Source organism: Pollicipes pollicipes, unplaced genomic scaffold (assembly GCF_011947565.3).
Source record: "Pollicipes pollicipes isolate AB1234 unplaced genomic scaffold, Ppol_2.1 Scaffold_2555;HRSCAF=2994_pilon_pilon_pilon, whole genome shotgun sequence".
Taxonomy (NCBI): domain Eukaryota; kingdom Metazoa; phylum Arthropoda; class Thecostraca; order Pollicipedomorpha; family Pollicipedidae; genus Pollicipes; species Pollicipes pollicipes.
Window position 1 is genome coordinate 11655010 of NW_023596136.1, and position 24074 is coordinate 11679083.

General features: G+C 53.8%; 1 protein-coding gene across 1 annotated transcript; it reads left to right on the forward strand.

The window, feature by feature from the left end:
• The first annotated feature begins 4327 nt into the window (after nt 1-4327).
• On the forward strand, nt 4328-19537 carry LOC119108922 (synaptotagmin-14-like). The gene is made up of 11 exons (XM_037232469.1): nt 4328-4405; nt 6351-6518; nt 8694-8743; nt 8810-8906; nt 12325-12545; nt 12762-12929; nt 13803-13911; nt 14697-14854; nt 15209-15378; nt 16192-16333; nt 17112-19537. Exons 1-11 carry the CDS (start codon nt 4345-4347, stop codon nt 17307-17309), a joined length of 1542 nt encoding a protein of 513 aa, XP_037088364.1. The 5' UTR covers nt 4328-4344; the 3' UTR covers nt 17310-19537.
• Nucleotides 19538-24074: the final 4537 nt, after the last annotated feature.

The window sequence follows — 24074 nt, forward strand, 5'->3', positions numbered from 1 at the left end:
GCCACTGGACGCTGCGACATTGGACGTTTTGATGGGTCCCTACACAGCAAACAACGCCTAGCCAGCCATCCAGCCATTGTGACATGTCCACGACTTTCAAGACACCATTCACCGGGATCAAATTTAAATATATCCTTTGTATTTCGTCATTCCGCCGTTTGCCAATGAATCATTGTTTTGCTTATTAAGTGTTTTGCAGTTCACCATCTAGCCGTTCGCACATTTGGCAGGTCGACTTTTTCAATGTCGCCATCTTGCAGGTCGCCATTGAGTTTATCGCCATTTTGCCGTGTCGACTTGTTTACAGTTCGCCGTTTTGCATTTCGACATTTAGCTGTTTCGAACTTTCACCCCGTCGACGTTCTTACATGCTGCCATTCCGCATTCGCCATTCAGTGTTCGACAAAAAAAGCATTGGGCAGATGGGATTTTTTACTTTTTGTCTTAGGACCTCGGTAGATACGGACACTGCACTTATAGGCGCTGATGTTTTGTTGACCAGTAATATGGTTCAACAAAATTGTGTCAAATGTCTTGCTAGTAAATGTCTGGCGGATTGAACACGATTCTGCCGCAGACCTTAGTGAAGTGCTCCATCCTGGCCTCCAAGCGGCAGCGTACGTAGACAGCTGGACACACGCCGGCAACGGACGGCTGCCTAGTGGTCAACTTTCAAACTAACGCTACAGGTGGAAGTGGTGCAGGTGGCTATACTGTCGCCGCTTGCAGCTAAGCGTTACTCCTAGGCATTATAGAGCTGAACAAGTTGGAAAACCAGTTTCCTCCTCGTTATCTACAATTTTGATGCCAATCATTTGCGATTGAAGCATTCTTCGGTTGAACACCCTTAATCACACGTTAAACGTTGCTTAAAGTGAATGTTTCACATTTGAAGACATTGAAGCAAGCATGAAATATAATGCAATAAGCTCACTTCTAAGGTGTTTGTATACTTTTAAGTGAAAGGGATTGCTACGGGACACCAATTTTCTTCGCCTAGCAAATGCTTTCCTTTCCCTCAACACACTGTCCAGCGTTTGATCGTTGCCATCGTGCCTTGCCGCCAACATTGATGCAGATAGACGGCCCCAGTACCCCCTGGAAATCGTGCCTCACGAACGCAATATGTGAACGACTTCGGCAATTTCTATTTTGTACTTCGCCTTGGTCGCCCCGCATGTCCCATGGATTAGCGGGCTTGTTAAACGTATTATAGAGTCCATGCATGTGTGGGGTGCCTCTCGACAGTAGTCTACACGAAATCGCTATGCACATCTTCAGCGATGCGCATAGCTCAGGAAACTAGAAAGGGGGTTCAGGTCTTAACACGCGCTCGGGTGGGGGGGCTCAAATTGACCGCCCGGAGGTTTTTCCGGAATGGTTTCAAAGGCTGGATAGCTTGTAGACAATTCTAGTATACGCATTGTTTGGTATACAAAATTCAGATAGCTACTTTGTATGGTCCGTCGCTGACCTATGGCATGTCAAAGTCAGGTGATGGTTTCAGCGAAGTCAATTTTCTAGGGAAATCATTCATCTGATAAAACAACGGAGTGTTAGACGAGACCATACATCTCTGAGATGCTTTCTTAGGCACACAACAATTAAACGCACAAATTACATTGACCTAAGGTCACATATGAAGGTCAGACCGAAGTCAAAACCAACCTGTTTTATTACTTACGAGCTAGCTGTATGGGATAGTTTCTGGTGTTCATTTCGAGTTTATTGATAGCAGGAACCGCATTATGCATCTTGTATGGACTTCTCAGAGGTTAGGATAGGTCCTTGACTTAAAATGACCCAGGGAAAACATTTTGTTTTTGGTAACATACTGCCTAGCGTAATCTTTGTCGCACATTTCAAATGCCAAGCTCAGAGCAGTCTGGTATGATTTAGCTCACCATAGCCTTCAAAAGGTCAAACGAGGTCATTGACTTTCAATGAGCATGTGACCTTTTTGCTTAGGAGCAAGTTGTCTAGGTTCTGGGGCACTTTGGAAGAAAAACCTGGAACTTGATCTCGTTTGACCATATTTGGTCCTGAAGCCATGAACTAAGAACCCCAACTTTGACCTACGTGAGTTCACGTTCAGTTCAACATACCCTGTAAATTTGGTGTCTCTAGCTCCCTTAGTTCCTGACATCTCAGAGGGTCAAATTGCCCCCCACCCCCACCCCCACCCCGGCGAAGGGTATCCAGCCGGTCAGCCGGGCGCGGGTTAAGAAGGGCTGTGAATGGCACCTAATTGTCTTAAGATGGCTATTTTATTTCAAACGCCCCTTCAAATGTGGAACACTCCCTTTAAGGAAAATCGCCTGCCTTCCGATCCACCCGCTCGTTGTTGGTGGGTTCGGGTCACTTCAGGCGCTCGCCTTTGGCTTTGGCAGGCATGACTTCTGGCTGTTCGCAGCAGGGGTGAAAGAGGGCCTTTTCTGTCACCAAGAAATCTGAAGCCGTCTCTAAACTGTCACTTGGGGCTAAATCTCCCAGAAACCTTTGCAATGTAGCTCAAATGCGATACCCCCCCCCCACCCCTAAAAGAACAACTGAAATACGATGCAGCATAACCATCAAATATTTTCGTTCCGGGAGTTCATTCGTGCTTATCAATCATTTGCCTGTCATTAAACACCGGATGATGGTTGAGAAAACCTAATACAATTTTCAGATAAAGGTATACTTGACATAACCGGCATGGAAGCGTGTAGTTTCCTATTCAGTTGGGCGGACTAGGGGAGACGGGATCGTGCCTCCTAACCATGGTCGTCGTTCCCTGCTTGTATTTATAATTTTTACTAATTATTTTTCATTAAGCATCATTTTTAGGGTTTACCCACCTCCCAAACCAATTTCCGGACACTGCGCCCTCGCTCCCATCTCTGAAAAGAAGGCGCATTAAATCTGAGAGATCTGAGGTGAAAACTGTTTAAAGTGCATTTTAAAAGCCTTTTTCTTCCTGCGCCCGCCCCCCCCCCCCGCCCCTCAGCCCCACGTATTTTGCAAAACTGTATTCCTTTAGCCCTATTTAACCGATAACATGTGTCTACAAGCACCCGAAAACTTTGGTTTTGCGACGTCATCGTACGATCAGGTGGACGCGTTGAAGGCCTTTGCTATCTTTGGCTAATCATTACTGGCGCAGAACTTGCACATATTACCAAGCCCATGTAATATTGGTATCAGATGCATGAGACATTTGTGAGCACTGCTATTGCCTTCATTTAGTATCATATACAATAAAATGAAAATTAGCGTTTTATCTCACGCCTGTCCGACGGTCAGAACGTTACGCCTGAGGCGCGACGGCACCGTGAGGGGCCTTTACCGGCGATGCCCGGCAATCGACATATTACCTAAAAGCCACTGCTCCTCTCAGCAGCAGGAAGTCCCAGATGAGTCTTTGACATGTGTCGCTCCAGTGCACTCCGTTGACTCTCACCTGTTGCTGATGCAGCCAGCTGACATGTTGATAGGTGTAAGAAGTAACCAATAAAGCAATACACGAACCATAAGCCACCGACATCCTTTCACATCGGTGTTAACGTGTCATGTCTCGTTGGAATGACCGTTTCATGTGTTTGGTATGCCGCCTTGTGTGTCGGCCGCGCCTCTCCGCATGTCAGGTGGCAGACTTTCCCGCGCCGGCCTCCGGTGTGGTGTCTGCGGGTGTCGGTGAATGTCGGTTGATGGCAGACCTGCTGCACCGGCCTTGTGGTGGTCGGTATGTGTCGCCCCTTATGTCGGGGGTGCGGACCCCTGCCTGCACCGGCCTTGGGTGTCGGTTGTGCGTCCCGTATGTCGGTGTACAGGACCTGCTGCATGCACCGGCCTCGGTGGTCCGGTGTGGTGCCCGCCCCGTATGTCGGTGTGCAGACCTGCTGCACCGGCACTTGGTGTCGGTGTGTCGCCCTGTATGTCGGTTGTGGCGGACCGGCTGCGCCGGCCTCGGTGTCGGTGTGCCCGTTGCCCCGTATGTCGGTGTGCAGGACCTGCTGCACCGGACCATCGGTGTCGGTGTGCTCGCCCAGTTACTGTCGGTCATGTGCGAACCTGCATGCAACCGGCCGTCGGTGTCGGTGTGTGCCGCCCCGTATGTCGGTGTGCGAACCTGCTGCACCGGCCTCGGTGTCGGTGTGCCGCCCCGTATGTCGGTGTGCAGACTTCCTGCGCCGGGCAGCGCCGGTGACGCGGGCCGGGCCCGCCTATTGATCGTCGGCGTCGGCGGCCAGTTCGGCGCGCCCGGCCGCCTGGTCGCGTCGGTCGACCGGCGGCCTCGGCGCGAGGCCTGCATGCGAGCCGGCGGCCGGCGGAGAGGCGGCGGCGAGGCTCGCGACCGCACCCATGGTGCTGGCGGAGGCCAACGCCAGTGAAGTCCGACTGGCGGAGGAGCCGGACGACACAGGTGAGCAGCAGCGCCAGCCGTGTGCCCGTCTGTAGCTGGGCAGGCGTGTGGCGGTGGGGCCCGGGTCTAAGGAACTGCTAATGACTTCAGCGACCCAGTTCAGTTTGAGAATGAGAATAATTCGTGTCGCGTTATCTAAAACGGCGAGCAAGCGAGTAAGCGACGTCGAGTGCTTACGTGATGCGACTTTTGTTTCCGTTGTAACGAAAAAGACCAACGTTTTTAAAATAACAACGGTATCGTGCATATGTCAGGCGTAGGAATTTTACGCGACGACGTGTATGTGCGACGTGCGGATTTCACGCGACCTTTATGGTCTGACGCGGTGGCACGAAGAGCGAAGCACATTCGCGTAATGAGAGTCATGAAGGTCATACGGAGGCACACGGCGGTGGGCAAGAGTGCACGGACGACCGTACTGTAGTGCTTCAGATCCGCTAGTCGGGCTGATGTAAGGAGCAGGTCCAAGACTTGTATGTACAGCGAAACATGTTTCCCTTACTGCACTTATCATGTATTGCTATGCTAACATGCTATTGCGTTGGTATTGACAAGAGGTGAGAAGCAGCTGCACTGCGTGTTTTTGCACGGTGTGAAGCAAAACAGCACTCCAACTGTACCAAGCTGATGGAAGAACTTCGACAAATCTGGTAGCGTCTACTATTAGTCGATAGGTTCGTCCTTCATCTTTTCACACTGCCCACACGATTCCCCACAAACCACGCATGACATTACAATATCTGCATTTTTCAGGGAAGAGGAGTAATAACCATACCTTTCCTACATGCACCAATGCGCAAGGTCAGCACAGCTGGTCGATAACTGGGGGGGGGGGGGGGCATGGGTGGGAAAGTTGAATACCACCATGCAGGGCGCGCCTTGCTGCGCCTGTCAGCAACACCACTCAGCCATGCATGTGTAGCTCTTTCTTCAGGCAGCCCCCTGTCTTTCCATATCCGGTCATTCGCCAAGGTCAGCCATCAGTCTTGTCCGTCACGTCTGTCACGTCTGTCACGTCCGTCACACTCGGCACATTGGTCACACCCGCCACACATGCGCCTGCGGTCAAGCTCGCATTGGCGTGGCGCGCTCGCATAAGTTGAACGTTGGGTCTATATTGGCAGCCGCTGGCCGTGCAGCAGCCGGCGATCAATTCGGACGGAATGGGGTGTCTAGCTGGTACGGCCGCCCCGTCCGCCGACGTGTGGCGCTGAGGTGGATAGATGACTCACGTGTTATGACCCGAACTGGGCGTCGGGGGTGCGAGCTGGGATCCGCTCCGCAGAACACGTCTGCTGACAAATGGGTCTGGCTTTCTTTCGCAATCACACGTTCCTGTCATGCTACGTGTATGACTTTGCACATTCGGGCGATATGGCTGGCAACCGGGCAGGGCGGCTCGTCGTCTCCGTTTTGTCGTTGATTCTGTCGAGTAACTGCGCTGATTCGTCAAAAGGGCTCACGTTCGAGAAGATGCTGAAGCAGAAGCGTGTAAGGCTTCGTCAGTGTACAAATTCAGTAATATCCTTTAGCAGATTTGCCTCAGCCATGGCTGCTATGAAATGCGCCATTTCCATTTCGTTTCACATGCCACCATAACACATTCGTCTTTGCTTCAAGGCATTCGGACTACGATCCGGGTGCACTTCACACTTGAGCAAACTAAGGAGCTGCGGTCGCCATGACCACTGCGTGCGAACTACGTAACCTGGGCCAGAGAGCACGAGAACATATCGTGTAATAACAGCTATCACACACTTGGAATGCATGACTACTAGTTTGCCTGAAGAGCAACTGCACGATTGACCTGAGATCAGTGACGAATATTCACCAAGCGTAAGGCAAAGAAGAGAATAAAGTCTGTGGACTCCGGTGACCAGAAAACATGTTGATTGCTTTATGTAGGGGACTGTAGTGGACTAACCCGACTTGACCCCATTTGCAGTGCCCGCCGAAGCCACTGTGTTCCTGGGTGCCGTCGGTGTGCTGCTCGTCCTCCTTCTCCTGGCCTTTCTCTACATGAACAAGCGCATTTGCCTGTACGACCTGGGAGGACACTGCTGCGAGGAGCTCCTGGCCAAGCCCTCCCACTACAACGTCCGGACGAGTGTTCGTAAGTACATTGTCAGCGTTTCTGAGGCCCGCGATTCGGTTCGGTAGTAACGCTGCGGACCCTGGTCAAGCTATTGAGCTTCACACCCGTCCCAGATTTGACGTGCTACGGATATCTCATTACGTCATACGTCCCTCGGGCGATTCGCCGCAGCACCTGCGACATAGTCACCTGATTCGCACACCACCGCCCTGCTTCGATGCGCGTCCGTGCTTCTAGCGTCGCCTTTGTCCCCTTCAGCGAATCACTCCCCTGCTCCACCAGTGCCTTCCCGTCTTTAGCTCCCGTTTCGTGTAACCCATCTGTTTCGTCTACGAGCACAAAAGTCCATTTGTTGCTCGGCTGGCCCTGCCAGGACGCTCGTCTGACGCATTCCGGACGGACGGCCGCCGGCGCTGTCACACTGGCGCAGCCCACATGTGGCCGTTCCGACCGACCCCCTTTCCGTCGACGTGACCTGCAAGCCCTGTCTTGGCTGCCTCGTGAGCCTCTCCTAGAATTATGCGCGGCAATCCACTGGCAAATGACTGACTGGCGGTGACACGATCGGACGGGATAACAAACCCCGATGGCTATTGGATTAGGTCGCTGACGAACAGGGTCCGTCACTTGGCTGGATCGTTGTTGTTGATTGGAGTTTCAGTGCGCGCCGACTACGGTGGTCATTTTACTTGGCTGGGTCAACACAACAGCAGAGGATTCGAATCAACATGTGTCAAACAGATACGAGTCTTGCTATTGCCCGAACTATAAAAATGAGGACTTGACACCATGACAGTTTACAAACCCCACCAAACACCGAAAAGCATTAAAGAAATAGGCCATCAAATGCATGGGATATGATTCAGTTTCACGTTTCTCTCCGATAATTTATATGAAACAAATCAATGTCGGATCCCGCTTCGGACCGAGCGGCCAGCCCTCAACTTCATTGCATTGCAGTAGTTCGATATTTCAGCGCAAGTTCAAATCAAAATCTGATTCCGAATCCACCTGCCCAAAGATTTGAATCCGAAGATGCTGCCAATGCTCGCCTCTAGCTAGCGCCCACGCCGAAGAGGACAGGTGACCTGCCAGTATGGGATGCGCAGCCTCTGTTGTGCCCCTGCAGCCTCGGTCTGCGTAGACGAGAGGGACCTGGCTCAGATCATAGACCATTGGCTCAGCTCTAACCTCATGGCGAATCAACAGCATACTGGAGTAACCAACTCAATCCGGGCTGGCATTCTTCCATGCCACTCTACAGTTTGAGTTTGGGCTGGGACGGATGTGACATGGCTGCTGATCTTCCCCCATGGGCTCCCACTCGTTTTGTGGCCCGCCGTACCTTCGGTACGCCCCGTGCGCCGTACTTTCCGCACGCTCCGTACGCCGCACCTTCCGTACCGTGACGCTCCCATGCGTCTGCAACGCCCGCAATGTGTGCCCGCGATGTAAGAGTAGGGTGCGCTGCGCCGGTCTGGCGGTCATGAAGACGTGGAGGGCGGCGCACTCAGCCCTGCGCTGTCGTGGCGCCCGCGGCTGGCACAACACTGAATCACATTCCGTCTGTTTTCTGCCGCATGTTCGTTCATGAGCGCGTTTTCAAGGGAGCACATTGTGCTTCAGCACAAAGATGTGCATATGATGTGTTTTTATTTAACGTGCGTATGAAACACGGCACTCGGAATGCTCAATCGTTAGGGCCCGTGACCGGTCATGATCGCGAAGACCGGGCCTTCGCAGAACCTTTCACCATCCCACCTTCGCACCAATGGTGGCGATGCTGTGGGGCCTGCTGCTATATACGTGCATACTCATCCAATGATTAATTAACTTTCCTTGGTCCTGAATAATCACGCCAACCACTTGTTCCTTCCACGCGCGCATTGCGACCTTTTCCCCTCCTCAAATCGTGAAGAAGTCCTATCAAAACGCTTGCTGAAGCTATAGACAATGACACATGCCCCGGTCCCTTCACTTTGGTCCATAGGAATCCCGAGCGTCCACTTTCAGCCACTTAACCACTCACGCTTCGATGTTGCCGTCAATATTCGCGAGCGATAATGCCCTTTGGTGTATCTCTAGCATAGCGAGCGTCAATGTAGGCAGCGGGCGCCCGGCCGCGCGGACCCGGCGCTGCGTGCCGCGAGCGTGAGCGCAGCGTGTGACGCCGGCTGCTCCGGCCGCCGCCAGACGAGCCGGCGGACGGCGGCGACAGCTCGTCAGAGCCGGACGAGACCGTGGTGCGGCGGCTGCGTGCGGCCGCGCCGCTCGCCCGGCCGGCGCCGCGGCCCGACCGGGCGCGCCAGCACGGCGGCATCGGGTACGAGCGGCCCAGCCTCTACCGACAGTTCAGCCTGCAGCCTGCGCCGGCGGGCACCGCCCCCGACCGGCCACCCTCCACAGGTGAGGCTCGGCCTGCCCGGCCACCCTCGACAGGTGAGGCTCGGTCTGTTCAGACCACCCTCGACAGGTGAGGCTCAGTCTGTTCAGACCACCCTCGACAGGTGAGGCTCAGTCTGTTCAGACCACCCTCGACAGGTGAGGCTCGGTCTGTTCAGACCACCCTCGACAGGTGAGGCTCGGTCTGTTCAGACCACCTTCGACAGGTGAGGCTCGGCCTGTTCAGACCACCCTCGACAGGTGAGGCTCGGCCTGCCCTGACACCCTTGATATGCGAGGTTCGGCCACATCTCAGGTGCTATTGGGACCATTTTGGCGACGTTAGATGCGTCGCCTTGGGCTGACATTTGTAGGCTATTGCGGCTGAACGCCTGGGCTGACATTTGTAGGCTATGGCGGCGGAACGCCTGGGTTGACAATTTGGCGACGTTGGATGAGCCTCCGTTTGGGCTGACATTTGTAGGTTACGGTGGCGGAGCGCAATGCTCAGTTTGCGGAAAAGCTCAGAGTGCACCGCTGGTGAGCGACGCCGTTGGTCGGCGGCCGCATCGATTGCCGTTGCCTCCATGTCATTGCGGTAAGTTTGGTAGCAATTGCTTCTGAATGTCCAAGGAAAATGTGGTCAGGACACTGACAATGACGGTCACCAGCGCAAGATACCTCAGAGCTGTCTGCGCCAGCCGAGCGGTTCAGCATCTCTCTGGTCCGAGCGCTTGTCTTCAGGGCACATAACACAGCTGTTTCCATAAGCCTCCTGCAGCGCAACACGCAGGGAAGTTTGATGTCTTCTTGCTCTGAAGCGTCAGAACATTACAAGTCGCACAGGCAAATACTTTGTTTGCTTCCCATGTGTTCACTTCAACGAGCGGAAAATTATATAAATCACTTGTTTTACCTCACGTGTGTGTCGTATAAATTGCATGTTTTACTTCACGTGTGCGTTGCATACATCACTTGTTTTACTCAACGAGTGTGCCGCATAAAACATTAGTACATGACTTTCACACATCGCGTTTCGCCTGTCAGCTGTTATGTGATCAACACAACCGGTTACAGAGCTGAAGCGATTAATCGCTATTAACTCTGTCATCTAGATCGCTGCAGCGAGGCGATGTGCCACGCTTGCTGCTGAATGTACTGACCGAACCGTCCTCCGCCAATGTGTCACACTCCATTTCATTTTGGTGCGAAATTACTGACGCCCGCTGGGGGTCCTTGAAGTGCCAAATGGAAGCGATTCGCCTCCTGCGCCAGGGAGCATGACCGCTAGGACTGACTCAGCGCCTCGTGCGATCGATTTCGGCCACGGCTACGAGTGGCGGGCTGACAGCACACTGTCTGAGGGGCGCCCCGATGAAGCGGGCCTCTAGTCTGCACTGGAATAAGTGAGGCCCTGTAGTCTGACCGCAATGCAGCCATGGCGCAGGGTTGGCAGTCTGAAGTTGGTAACCACCAACAGTCCAGTGTGCCGGCCCAGCGGACGCTTCTGGCATTGCAACTTCCTACTGTCGAGGCAACTGAGCAGGAACATATGGAGCACTTGGGACCCGAAAGAAACTATTCGACTGAGGGCAATCGGTGATTTTCTGTTGAGCACGAAGACCTAGCAACGATAAAGCCGTCCCGTAGCATTGATAATCATATTCTTCGTAAGTCTCTCGAAACTCACTCAGCAGACATGGGTCTGAATCCCAAGGGTGCATTCAGGATGCTATGGCGTTCGATGTTAATGGGATACTTGGGTCTGATCTCAAGTGGGAGTTTTGGGGCTTCAAAGCACCCATCGGCCCGAAAACAGCACAATATTCGTGATCAAAGAGACTGTCTATCGAAATTTGGCTTCTGGAAATGACAATGCAGGAGATGATGTGTGCAAAATATTGCGAGGGAGCGAGCTGAAATCCGACCACGTTACCATACGCCAACTTTGTGCTTGTCGAGTAATTTGGGTCAACTTTATTTCGACGAACGGGACTTTTCTTTCCTTGAAAAAGTTTTGTCAGCTACCACACGTTCCTTCATCCTAAGAGGCCATCCTAGGAGGCCATTCTAGGAGGCCATCCTGGGAGGCCATTCGTCATGCTAGGAGGCATTCATGGCCAGTAGATAATGCCCAAAGGGATGTTTTTCCTAATTTTGCTGTAATGATCCAGCAAAAGTATTGGTGGGGCCTACGCCTACCTTGGGGAGCCCAAGCCAGAATTTAGGAGGAGGGAGGGCCGTGGCTCTCCCAAAAAGGTATAAGTCGACACCCCTGCGTGGTACAGTAGCTATGGTCTTTGGTGTCCTGCTGTGGATCCGCGCTGCATACTTAACCCGCCCCCCCCCCCCCCCCAGCATAGCTATAAGATGACTTGCCAGCACCACCGTCCAGAGTGCGCCGTATGCCTGCCGTTAAAAGCTGAACAGTCCCTGATTGGAACGACCTGCGTAGTTGTCGAACGATCTGCTGTGGAAGCCACTCCTCCCCAAGCGGACAATGCAGGCCTCTCTCCTTGAACGACACTCGCCCTTTTAGCCAGTTGCTTTTTAGTTCTCGCTTCTTGCACCTGCATATGCAAGAAGCATGCAAGTCTGCATAAGCATAAGCAGACAAGTCTGCATTGTCACGCAGATGACGTCGTCATCGTCCTTGAAAAGTCGCGCAGTATGGAGCGGCGGCGGCGGGCGGGCCGCGGTCATCGAGCGGTCGTCAGTGGGAGCGCAGGCAGGCCGGGGCGGGCTGCGATAGATCACAGCATCGATCAGCGCACCGTGGTCGCGATCCGAGTGGCGGCCCGATCCCGCACACCCGCCTGTTTTGTGCCGCCGGCGGCGCGGCGCCCGCCCCCGCCACACAATCTTGACACAAAGATTAACGGCACGGCCCATCGCCCCCCCCCCCCCCCTCTCCCCATCCTCCCCCAGCTGGCTTGCTTGTACACTCGCGAATGCAAAGGAGCGGGCAGGCTCATGCAGCCAGCACCCAGACAGCACCGGAGCGGCACAGCCGCGTGTGGCCGAACTGTCGCCGGCGGGTGACGCCGAGCATGCTTGACCTATGACCCCTTTCTTCTCCGACCGGCCAGCGCTGGCAGGCGGAGTTGTACTGATGCTCGGCCTGAGCCTTCGCTGCAACGAAGCAAGGATAGGACCTCAGTCTGACTGAGCGGCTCAAGTTCGGGGTGACTGATAGTGACTTCTGCTGCGGCAGCGTGAGGGCCGGGCTTTGGTAGTCTGGCCGAGTGGGTCAAGGTCGGGGTGACTGATAGTGACTTCTGCTGCGACAGCGTGAGGACCGGGCTTTGGTAGTCTGGCCGAGTGGGTCAAGGTCGGGGTGACTGATAGTGACTTCTGCTGCGACAGCGTGAGGACCGGGCTTTGGTAGTCTGGCCGAGTGGGTCAAGGTCGGGGTGACTGATAATGGCTTCTACTGCGACAGATAGGGGACCGGACCTCAGCCTGGCCGAGCGGGGCAGGGTCGGCGGAGGCACCTCGTCCTCCTCGTCCTCCACCACGTCCGGCGAGGACGATCTGACGTCATCACTGCGTCACCGTGACGTCAGACGGCATGGCCAGCTGTCGGGCCGCACCCGCAGTCTGGACGCGCCGCCGGAGGCCTCGACAGCACCATGCCTGGGTCCACGCATCACCCACACAGAGGTAGGTGAGCCGCGATGCCTCTATGGTAACAAGTCGAGGAGAGATAGAGCTCGTGTGGGTAGAGATAGTAGAAAGTTTCAAGAATGCATCTGTTTATCATTTACACATGGCATGGGTTGCCACAGCGGTTTCTCGGTTGCACAAAACGTTGCGGACGTGTTACGCGGCTGGTATGAGACAATGGAGAGAGTGCTGATCTCCTGCGTTTCTGGCCAGGAGCGTCTGTTTGACGTGGCTGACCTGGAGGAGCCCGATCTTCGGTCGCCCTGCGGAGCCGTGGAGGTGGCCTTCGCGTACGACTTCCCGACCAAGAAACTAACGGCACAGCTGCTGCAGGCGCGGAACGTACCCAGCCGGGACAGGGGCGGAGCCAGCAGCGCGCAGGTGGGTCACAGCTTGCAGACGCCCAGCCGGCACAGAGGCGGAGCCAGCAGCGTGCAGGTGGGTCACAGCTCGCAGACACCCAGCGGGAAAGAGGCGGAGGCAGCAGGACCTCCGTCAGTGGAACAAAGCCGGCCAGAGGAGCGCTGACGGTCGCTGTACCGCGGATTACATTTTCTTGCGGTCGCCTCAAGCCGCTGTCAGGCTTTTTCACATGTCAGGCAAATGTTCGCTGGCCTCTGTCTGACGCCATTATTTTCTCCCTGGTATGATTTATTATCTGTCTTCTCTTCATAAAGGTGACAATTACTCCACGGATCCCGTTTCGGGTAATACACTCGCGACCAAGGCAGAATAAGACAAGTGACACACTTGCGTCTGTTGTCGGGACAGAGACGGGTTCATGGCAGAATGTCTAAACAAGCTTTCCCAGTCCTTTTGGTAATTCCTGCCATTTATAACAACATATCCGACTGCTTTCTCCCTCTTTACAACGTTTGGAACGACAGGATCTATTCATACCTGCATCTTTCACCTACAAGGCCTGCTGCCGTTCTAAAGAAAAGTCGCCATTATACCTGGCGTGCATGATACCCCTTCTCCCTCATAGTCTATAGGAACATATTTGCTCAAAAGATATTTGGTGGCTGCAACGTTAAAGAGCACGTGACATGTAATATAAAACCCCAGCGAAGAGCCGCATCCTAACAGGTTATGGGCCCTGCTTGCACCAAAACACACGTCAAAGCGGGGATGTTTTCCGACGGGGCGATTGCAAAGCGAGCAGACCTGTGATTTGATTATCTCTTTCCGCCACGACGGCCAGCCAGCCGTGCCTGCAGCCGACCTCTGACCTCTGCAGTCTCGTGCTCTCAGGTGCGCCTGGTCCTTCTGCCCGGAAAGAAGTCGCGGCTCCGCAGTCGGGTACAGCCCGGACCGAACCCGCAGTTCAACGAGGCGCTGGTGTTCCACAAAGTCGGCGCGGGTGAGGCCATTCATTTGATCAGGTGTCAGGTGGCACCAGTTCGTGCGAGCATGCGGGGAGATCACCACGGAAGCCAGTGGTGGGAGTTGACGACAGTTCTGGTGTCTGGTGCCCAAGTTCGGCTGACCAGCACAGTGCATCACTCATTATCGCCGCCGAGCTCCACGCACAGGCCGGATCAGTTCACCATCCAGGCCCATGTCACGTGCTGCCCACCGGCCGCTGTCACGTGCTGCCCACCGGCCGCATTTCACCATCCAGGCCCATGTCACGTGCTGCCCACCGGCCGCTGTCACGGGATTTAATCGCAAAGGGTGACGCGGGAGGACGTTTTCCCTAAATTTCCCTAAAACGATATTATGTTCACTGCATTGCTCGCAAAACAAACGTGGGAAGCAGCTGTTTAAATGCTTCCCTCCAGTACGCCATTGCTTGCCGTCTTACCTTCCTAAAGCTTGACTTGCCCCCTCCCACGCCATATGTGGGATGGGGCTCTGTGACTGACCGATGTAACCCCTTCCTCTTTAAGGTGACCCATGGCTGTGACCGAGAAAGACCAATGACATCCCTCGCTACATAGTTGGGGATCACTATGCGACTGTATGCAGGCATCTACAGCAGACCCTTCCCTTCCAAAACAAACCCAGCCGCCTGCTGGGTGTGGCCGTCCAGCTGAGGCTGTGTGACCGCGATGTCGTCGCTGACACAAGTCTGCACCACATGAACTTCGTACGAGCCTAGCTGAGTCCGCGCGGCGGAGGTGACCCCCTCGCCCGTACCGACAGAGGACCTGCCGTCCATGGGGGTGCGGCTGCGGCTGTACGGCTGCGAGCGGCTGCGGCGAGAGAGGATGATCGGCGAGGCGGCCGTGCCCTTCTCCAGCGTCAACATGGAGCAGCAGACGCCCCAGTGGGTCAGCCTGCAGCCCAGAGCCAACATGACGGTACGCATGGCATCCTCGGTCATTCCCCTCCTGTCGCTAGCAGTCGGGACAGGATGCCTCCCAAAGGCAATCGTCCGCCGTTGCAGGTAGATTATGTCCTGTCGTTCTCGGAGAGTCGGTAGTCCTCGCCTGCTTGTCTGAGCCGATTTAAACTGGGGCTGGCAGCCTCCAGAGCTTATGCCTGTCCATGCCAAGACTTACAGGAAGGGTCACGGGCATACCTGCCAATATTTTGTCTGGAACGCGAGCTGCTTTTGTGTTATATCTTTTACGACCCTGCCCTTATGGACTTCCGTTTGTTCCCGTCTGATGGTCTGTCCAGTGAGGGTGACGTTACACGTCTCGCTGCCGTAGCTGGCGCCGAGCGGCAGCAGCGGCGACATCAGCTCCCTGTCCCGGAGCGACAGCACCGGCAGCACGCAGAGCATCCAGCGAGGCGGTCTGCCGGAGCTGCTGCTGGGTCTGCAGTACAGCGCCGCCACCGGCCGGCTGGCCGCCGAGGTCGTCAAGGGCTCCCAGTTCAGGTGAGAGGTCCCCGCGGCGCTCCTCGGGGCTCCGGCGCACCGGTGAGCCGGGCTCCCAGTTCAGGTGAGGGGTCCCCGCGGCGCTCCTCGGGGCTCCGGTGCACCGGTGAGCCGGGCTCCCAGTTCAGGTGAGGGGTCCCCGCGGCGCTCCTCGGGGCTCCGGTGCACCGGTGAGCCGGGCTCCCAGTTCAGGTGAGGGGTCCCCGCGGCACTCCTCGGGGCTCCGGCCAGCCCGACTCCGGTGCACCGGTGAGCCGGGCTCCCAGTTCAGGTGAGGGGTCCCCGCGGCACTCCTCGGGGCTCCGGCCAGCCCGACTCCGGTGCACCGGTGAGCCGGGCTCCCAGTTCAGGTGAGGGGTCCCCGCGGCGCTCCTTGGGGCTCCGGCCAGCCCGACTCCGGTGCACCGGTGAGCCGGGCTCCCAGTTCAGGTGAGGGGTCCCCGCGGCGCTCCTTGGGGCTCCGGCCAGCCCGACTCCGGTGCACCGGTGAGCCGGGCTCCCAGTTCAGGTGAGGGGTCCCCGCGGCGCTCCTTGGGGCTCCGGCCAGCCCGACTCCGGTGCACCGGTGAGCCGGGCTCCCAGTTCAGGTGAGGGGTCCCCGCGGCGCTCCTCGGGACTCCGGCAAACCGGACTCCGGTGCATCGGTGGGCCTGATCCACTCTCGACTTTTATACGTCGAACATCTATCAAACTACGCTGGAAGTAGTGCCGTGTACTCCATGTTTTGCGGTGCGCCAGAAGGTGATCCCAGCTCGATAGTGGATCAGCTGTGTTAGTACGTGGTGACCTGACATGTTCGTGGTCGCACCGCAGGTCGAGCGTGGGCAGCCGGGCGCCAGACACGTACGTCAGGCTTCACCTGCTGACCTGCAACGGTCAGGAGATAGCCAGGAGCAAAACGTCGCTCAGGCGCGGACAGCCTAACCCGCTCTACAAAGAGACATTCATTTTCCAGGTGATTGTAGCTTGCGGCGCTGTTTACGTGAACCAAAAGACGTGTTACAAGGCATAAATGCGCGTTTACTTGCATGATGTTTCAGGTAAACGGTACATTAAAAGGTGTGTCATTGGAGCTTAACGACTAACTCAGTTGCTAAGCCTTTGTGGTTACACCTCTCCCAAAATATGGGAAAACAGCTGTCACCGAATTTCATTCACATTATTTTCGAAGTTATGGTGTTTAAGCCCCCTGCCCTTCCCAAACTGAGTAAGATGCTACATTCCTGGTGATGTGGATTGCCTGATTTACATCGATGTTTCTTTTTAATATATATATTATTCTTACGCGGTGATCATTTTCTTAAGTCTCGCCTTTTACAAGGTTCATTTGGGAGGCGAGTAGGCAAGTAGAGGTGCTCACATTATGGCGGTACTTCCGGCCACGGTAGTGCGGTATGTAAAGCAAAAGAATGCGAGCTCCAGCCTATATGTTGTTCGGCATTGGTTTGGGTGGAAATATTTCAGGACCAACAATTTTTCGCAGGCGTATGAAGCAAACAATTTGCGGAAGGATTTGACTGATGATTCATTTGAATGCTTCCAGAACTTGTTCTCGAATAACGCTGCTTCTCGAAGGCCTACAAACGCTATACATACGACATTTCCATAGACAAATATGAGGCATTGGAAATCACGATGGAGAATGAAAAAGGGCAAGACGCTGATAGGTACACAGGTCGTGTGCGTACATCTCATGAGAGCTGTGGCTCTAACAACACTCTTTCCTCCCTCAGGTGCCTCTTTTTCAGCTTTGTGACGTCACGTTGATGGTCAGCGTCTACAACAAACGCAGCATGAAGAAGCGAGACCTGATTGGCTGGTTCGCACTTGGCCACAACAGCTCTGGCGCCGAGGAGCGCTCCCATTGGACGGACCTGAGACACGCGCGCGATGTGCAAATCTGTCGGTGGCACGTGCTGTGCGAGGAGTAAGGCCCGCTCTTTCTGGCCTCACTTACTGTGCTTTGCAACATGCCAACGTTGTTGAAGCTTACCGATTGCAAGCAGCTATTTCGCCTGGGAGAGATCCACGGGTACGCAAGTCAAGTGCTGTGTAATTACCTATGTATTAGTTAAGCCTTCGAGCTTGGGGATACACCAGGGACACACCATAATCTAGCGTGGAGCAAAAGCACATTCCTCTTAATTTAAAACTACGCCCAAGTTGAGCCGAATCTCGCGCCTTGCTTGACTTACGCCCATTTTGATGCCTTCGGCAGCTGTGTTTAACCTCCTACGTAAAGTCTAAAGAGATGCGTTGTGGATCCTCCCTCGCTTCAGCGCGTGTGAGCACCTGAGTTCTATTAACATGACTAATAGGCTGAGCTTATCACTAGCTTGCAGCTCGACGTCGGTCGGTACAGCATCCTACCCAATGCCATTGCTGGCCGGGTACCCCTCTTATTCTTAAATGCTGAGCTTATTCTTTTCACGACATAGATTTACAAGTTGAGCTTAAAGCTATTTAGATTCTTGAAGACCCTTTAACGACGAATCGCATCATGTTTTACTTTTGCGCTTTATTACTGGTGCACTTAAGTTTCCCAATGGCCCACGTAAGGCATAGACGGGACAGGAATGGAATGCGCGGTGCCGACCACCGAACAGTAGGGTGAATAGTTCCTTTGTTATTCGGGAATTTGTGAACCGATTTTTGTGAATCCTGACCTGCATCTCCTGCAACGTGCCTGTTAGACCTGTTTCGCTGCACCTTTGATGCGCATCGTATGAGATGAGAAAAGCAGACACATGGCACGGGCAGGGAGGTCGTGTGTTTGTCATGTCCCTATTTAGCTGGTTTCACGAAGTCCCCTGCGGGAAAACATAATTTGTACAAAGCGCGACTGTGACTGGACTGTTGAACCTTTGATAAGAACGCGTGCTGGCCACGCTTAGTTGGACATTGCTGCTCAACTTCCTGTTTATCAAGACGCACAAGTATTGTAACACAGCATGGCTGCGTATCATTACGCGAATGTCTACGTCCCGCACGGGAAAGGTATTATGTGCACCCTCAATTTAACCTATGTAGAATGTGCAGTAGGTAAGAGCGAAGTTATATGCATATATCTACGACATTTTTTCCAGGGTGCGGTGTCTGGGATCGTTATGGCACATGTTTTGCGTGTAAAAAGTAATCATCAGTGGCGTAGCCAGGATTTCGCCCAGAAAGGGCCCAATTCGGGTCCTGCGGGGCCTTTTCAGCTAAGGTGACCCACATCGTCGCTATAGCGGCCCTGTTTTGTACTCAGAGGGACTTGAGAAGCTCGTGACTCTATTTTGATGCCTCGGGGTAGGTTTTGGATGTTTTCGAAGCCTTGTGAGCGTCTTAAGCTGACAAAAAAGGACTGGGTCGCAGGCCCAGGGGCCCTGCCACCTCTGCAGAGTGGCCATGGCCCCAAAAACCTCACACTGTTTCACCATTGGCAACCAGAGTCAGCATTCTGCACTGAGGAGGCACCCGATCCAGCTATTGAAGCAAACAAAGTAGTAGTTCGTTGAGAAAACAACTGCAGTAAAATGGCTGCTGGTGAGCTTTGACAGTTGCGAGTTGCGCCACACGCTGGGAGCGCAGTTGATTATGGGCGCGTCAAAGTGAACTTGATTTCGAGTGGCAACGACAAGCATGCCAATTGTCTTTCTTTGTTCGCTGATGTACGTACCGCATTTGAGCGCGCGAGTTATGAACATGGTGTACCACATGCGAGCACAATTGTCAGTATTTTTGTCGTAGTATACCACACTGGACACTTCGCAGATATTGCCTTGCAGTGGACGCCAGTACTTTTCTGCAGTCGTTTAGTGTTCTTGCAAATGCATTCCCTGGAGGAATGTTGTGTTGTACACAGTGATCGCTGCCGGCCTTCACTCATTATGTGAGCCCGGCAGCGGTACGGTCCTATATGCGTCCGTCAAAACCCGAAACACGAACATTGGCTTTGGTATGCATCAAGTGTACACGGTTGAGATAAAGTAGCGCAGTTACTGCTGACATTTGCCTTCTGGATCCCATCTATCTGACCAGACCACATCAAGCCCAGCCTGTCCTGGCCGTAGCCCAGGTCCCTGTCCAGCCGCTCACCACCCTGCTGACCGCTCAGATTCCGCTCGGCTGCCCCCACCCGGAGCCCTGCTGGTGACATCACACTCCGTCACCGGTGGGTGTGGTCGGGGTCCTCCTGGTTGACGTCACACTCGGTCACCGGTGGGTGTGGTCGGTCCTCTGGTGACGTCACACTCGGTCGGTGACGGTCCTTGACGTCACACTCGGTCACCGGTGGGTGTGGTCGGTCCTCTGGTGACGTCACACTCGGTCACCGGTGAGTGTCGTCGGTCCGCTGGTGATGGCCGTGACCTCGCGGTGACCGCCCCATGTCAGCTTCAGGTGTCTAGGTCGCGACCGGTGACACGACCGCGTACGGAGTGGCGTCGTGTGATGTGACACTGCGTGCCCCAGGGCTTGGCGGTGCTCCTCAAGTGAATGAGGCGTCATAGGTTAGCTCTGAGACTTTCGCTTACCCGTATATTATCTTGTTGACTGAGCCATTGAAATGCAAATGTCTGCATCAGCTCTCACGGGTCTGATGTCTCGGTACGGAATATTCCTCTATTGTGTAACACTGTGTCCGCAATTATCACAATAAATATTTGTCTTTTGTTGAAATGGATTTACTTTCCTCCCATCGGCACCATGAATCAGTGATGCGCGTGCTCTTTATTTTGGGTGCTGGCAAAAGAAAATGCGAGAAAACTGAGGAAAGGAGTGGTCGACCAATTGTGAGGTGATCAGTTTTGGTGAAGTTTCTCCATCGTGTTACCTATTTGGGGTACGATGAATGTAGCCAGCCAAACTTATGTCGAGTATGAGTAAACCTTCAGCTGGCGAGTAATGTTGAAACTGATGCCTCAGAAACAGGCACGAAGTGACAGGGGCAATTCAAGCGACTGGGTTGCTTGCAACTGTGGGTTGCAGGAAGCCAAATACCCGTTCGACGCCATGGCCGCACACGGGTAAATAAGGCATAGAGAGACAGCGCATCGGCGCGCTTTTGTAAGACGTTGTACGGAGCAAGGGCGGATCCAGAGGGAGGGGGGGGGGAGACACAGGGTCATGCCCCACCCCTTGGGCCTTGAAGAGGCCCATTGGCTCCGAGGGGGTCCATCGCCGGCCGATCAGTTGCAGTTCTTTAAAATACAACGCAGAAAAACTGGATATCTCTGGACTTCCAGAGGACCAAGAACAGTTGTAAGTGGAAGTTAAGCGCTTATGAGAAGTAAAAAAAAATCATTAAGCGATTTAAAGTTGTAAACTGGAAATTTTAAGCCTCATTGCACCGTTTAAAGGCCCATTCTGCTTCTGGGAGACCTCTATGCCCACTTTCAGGATCATTTCGATAGTTAAGGAGCATTCCACGCTGTCCTTTATTTCTTTGCGGTTGCTCGGGGAGCCCTGCGCTGTTGTTGGGGCCCTTCCTGCTAGCGTACCGGGGCACTCTTGTCAATCACGGGCCATTCCACGTGTTTTTTTTCCATTCGCCAAAAAGGCTCTGTGGGCTATAGCCGGGGTCCCATATCTTAACCTGCCGGATATTCTCGGTTGCCCAGGGGCCCTTTACGTGGGTCTCGGTTAGCATATTGACACACTTGCAACATGCCCATGGGCTCTCTTCATTGGTCTAGGGCGCTACCAATGCTCTGTCACTTGCTTAGGTCCCTGCACTCTTGTCGGGGGCCCATCTGATGGCCTGCTTGAGCACACCAGTCGTTCGGGAACCCTTCACACTAGGTCTTAGGTACTTCTTTTCTTAATGGGGGCCGCACGCGTGGGAAAGGGGCCTTTCTGATAACCTGCTCGGGCACATTCAATCGTTTGGGGCCCTCTACATGAGGCCTGGGGCACGTGCTATTTGAAGCGGCCCTAGGCACTTGTCGGGGGCCCCTCTGTTCGCCTCCTCAGCCACACTGGATTGCTCGGGGGCCCTGCACATTGCTTCTTGGTGTTTGAATTTAGGGCCCTCAGCTCGGGGTCATCTGACGACCTGTTCGGGTACACTCCATCTTTCGGGGGCCCTGCGCACCGGGTTTTGGGTACTTCTTATTTGAAGGAAGGGCCTTACGCTCCTATCGGGGCCCCTTCTGATAAGGTGCTCGGGCCCATTCGATCGTGGGGACCTCTACATGTGGTTTTGGGTACTTTCTTTTTGAATGCAGGGCCCTCCGCGCTCTTCGGGGGCCCTGTCTGTTAACCTGCTCTGGTGCACTCGATTATTCGGGGTCCTCTGCATTGGGTCTTAAATGCTTCCTATCTGAACGGAGGGGCTTCGCTCTTTTTTGAGAGCCTTATCCGTTAACCTGCTCGGGCACACTCGACCATTCGGGGGCCCTCTACATTGGGTCTTGGGTACTTCCTTTTTGAATGGAGGGCCCTACGCTCTTGATGGGGCCCCGATATGTTAACCTGCTCGGGCGCACTCGGTCGTTCAGAGCCCTACACATCGTGTCGTGAGTATTTCTTTTTTGAATGGATAGCCCTATGTTCTTGGCGGGCCCATATAATAAGCTGCTCGGGCCGTTGGCGGATGCAAAGGGGGAGGAGAGGCACGACACCATGTCCGATGGACCATGCCGAGGGAACCTAAAGGTTCCGAAGGGGCCCATAACCGGCCGGACGGACGCAGTTTTCTTACAACAAAGCTGGAATCCTTTGAACCTAAAGACCACAAAGAGTAATTGTTAGCAAAAGTAAATAGTTCATAAGCAGGCTAAGTTTGTTTTTTGTTGATTGAGAAAATGTTGCTTGGGGAAATTTTGGAGCTCATTACGCTGCCTACAGCCACTGCGATGTTGGTTTCCTGGCCCTATATGTCCACTTGCCGGGTCAATCTGATCGCTAAGGAGTTTTCCACGTTGCCCTTGATCTCTTTGTATTTTCTCGTAAAACCCGATGTGCTGTTGAGACGCTATATGCCTCTATGCCTGAGCGCAGTTGATCGATCGGGTTTTCCTCCGCAGTTTCTCCCCATTCGCCCGAAAGGCTCTTTTTGCTTTTTCCAGGTCCCATATGCCATGATACAATCAGTTGCTCAGGGGTCCTTCATTGAAGTCCCGGGCTATTCCTACTTGCTTGGAGGGCCTTGTGCTGTTGCTAGGCCTCTTATAAGGTAAGGCACGGAGACACTCGATGCTCAGGGGCCATCTACTTTGATCGAGGGCTCTCTCCCTTTGGTCTCATCTGCGGAGGACTCTTCACTCCTATCGCACAGGGGTATTAATTCATGGTCTTGGATAACCCCGTTTCGCTCGGAGGGTTCTGCGCTCTGGCTGGGGTTTTATATATTAGCCTGCCGAGGCACTATCGGTCTTTCATGGGCCCACCACGTTGGTCTTGGGTTCTTTTTGCTTGCTCTGCGGACCCTGTACTTGTTGACGGGAGCCACTTTGTTGGCCTCCTGCGGCACCCATGATCGTTCAGGTTTCGTCCTTATTGGCCCTGGTGCCTTCACCTCAGAGCACCGGTCGAATATGCACCGATGAATTTTTACGCGCAATTGCCGAACGTAAGTTTACATGCCGCCGACGTCGTATGTGTCATTTTCATTAGCTACTGAGTGTGTGACACTTATTATACTAGCGCATCACATTCTTAACATATTTCGAATGCCAGGACATGTTGTACTCCTTTATAACGGAGCAAACATTTTGCTTTGTCATCAGCCATCAACTGATTACATCGCCCAGGCGGCTAGCCGTAAAAGCATAAGCTTGGAATCAAGTCCATGGCTGGTTTTAATGGTTGTTAGAAGCTATCTCGAGTTCATTTTGTCTGCTGTGCCGAAACACCGAAACACACTGTCTCTGGATAGATTTCTGGGTTCATCATAACGTCCGGAATGGCTTTGTTAACCAGCGAGTTAGATCCCCCCACCCACCCACCCAACCCTCCAATGCGTAGGGGCTACACATCAGCAACACAAATTTAGAGCGCTGCATGCAGCGAATACAGGTGCTGCAATGCCTTTGTGATAGGCGGTAAATGTTACCATACCATTCACATGGGTTGACCCCGTTCAACATCAAACGCGTCATGATCAAGATGTTGATGAACATGAAGATGTTGATTGAAATAAAGCGAATGAGGATAATTGTATGCAAGAATTTGCTCTGGCCTGTGCCTTTATCTCCACCATACTTAAGCCACCTTGACCGTCGTGAATGCGCGGCGCACCTTTTTAAATCATTTGTCCAAATAGAAGAGCTTGATCAAACCATCTGAATTATTTCTAGATACGGGGGGCAGTATCGGCATAGAACGAAATTCAAGGATATCTAGGTTCCCGAATGTCTGCGGCCCTATCGGTAGGTACAACACGATTCTGAGGCAAACTTCCAGCACAAGGTCGGATAAAACATTTTCATAAAGTATGTACTATCCGGGGACAAACGACTAGTTTTTCCATTGAAACAGAAGTGCAAAATGGTCTCAGTAAACTGTGGCTTTGCCTCCCCCCCTCCCCTCCCCCATTTCCATCTAAACAAGAGTGTTTTGGTTTCCTGCTCACCTTTTTCATCCGCCCCTATGAATCACAGCGAGCGTCGCAAACCTCTAGTTTTGCATATCGCCGACAGGTGTCTCTGAGGCAGAGCTCGGCTCCCCATCGGAGCCGGCGCAGTTCATCATGCGTGGGAGCCTGGCTTACC

Excerpts from the sequence above, each read along its gene's own strand:
- LOC119108922 (XM_037232469.1), top strand. The coding sequence starts at position 4,345 with ATGGTGCTGGCGGAGGCCAACGCCAGTGAAGTCCGACTGGCGGAGGAG. Across the intron at positions 8,744-8,809 it reads CAGAGCCGGACGAGACCGTG|CACGGCGGCATCGGGTACGA; the intron begins GTGCGGCGGCTG and ends CGGGCGCGCCAG. Across the intron at positions 13,912-14,696 it reads GTTCCACAAAGTCGGCGCGG|AGGACCTGCCGTCCATGGGG; the intron begins GTGAGGCCATTC and ends CCGTACCGACAG.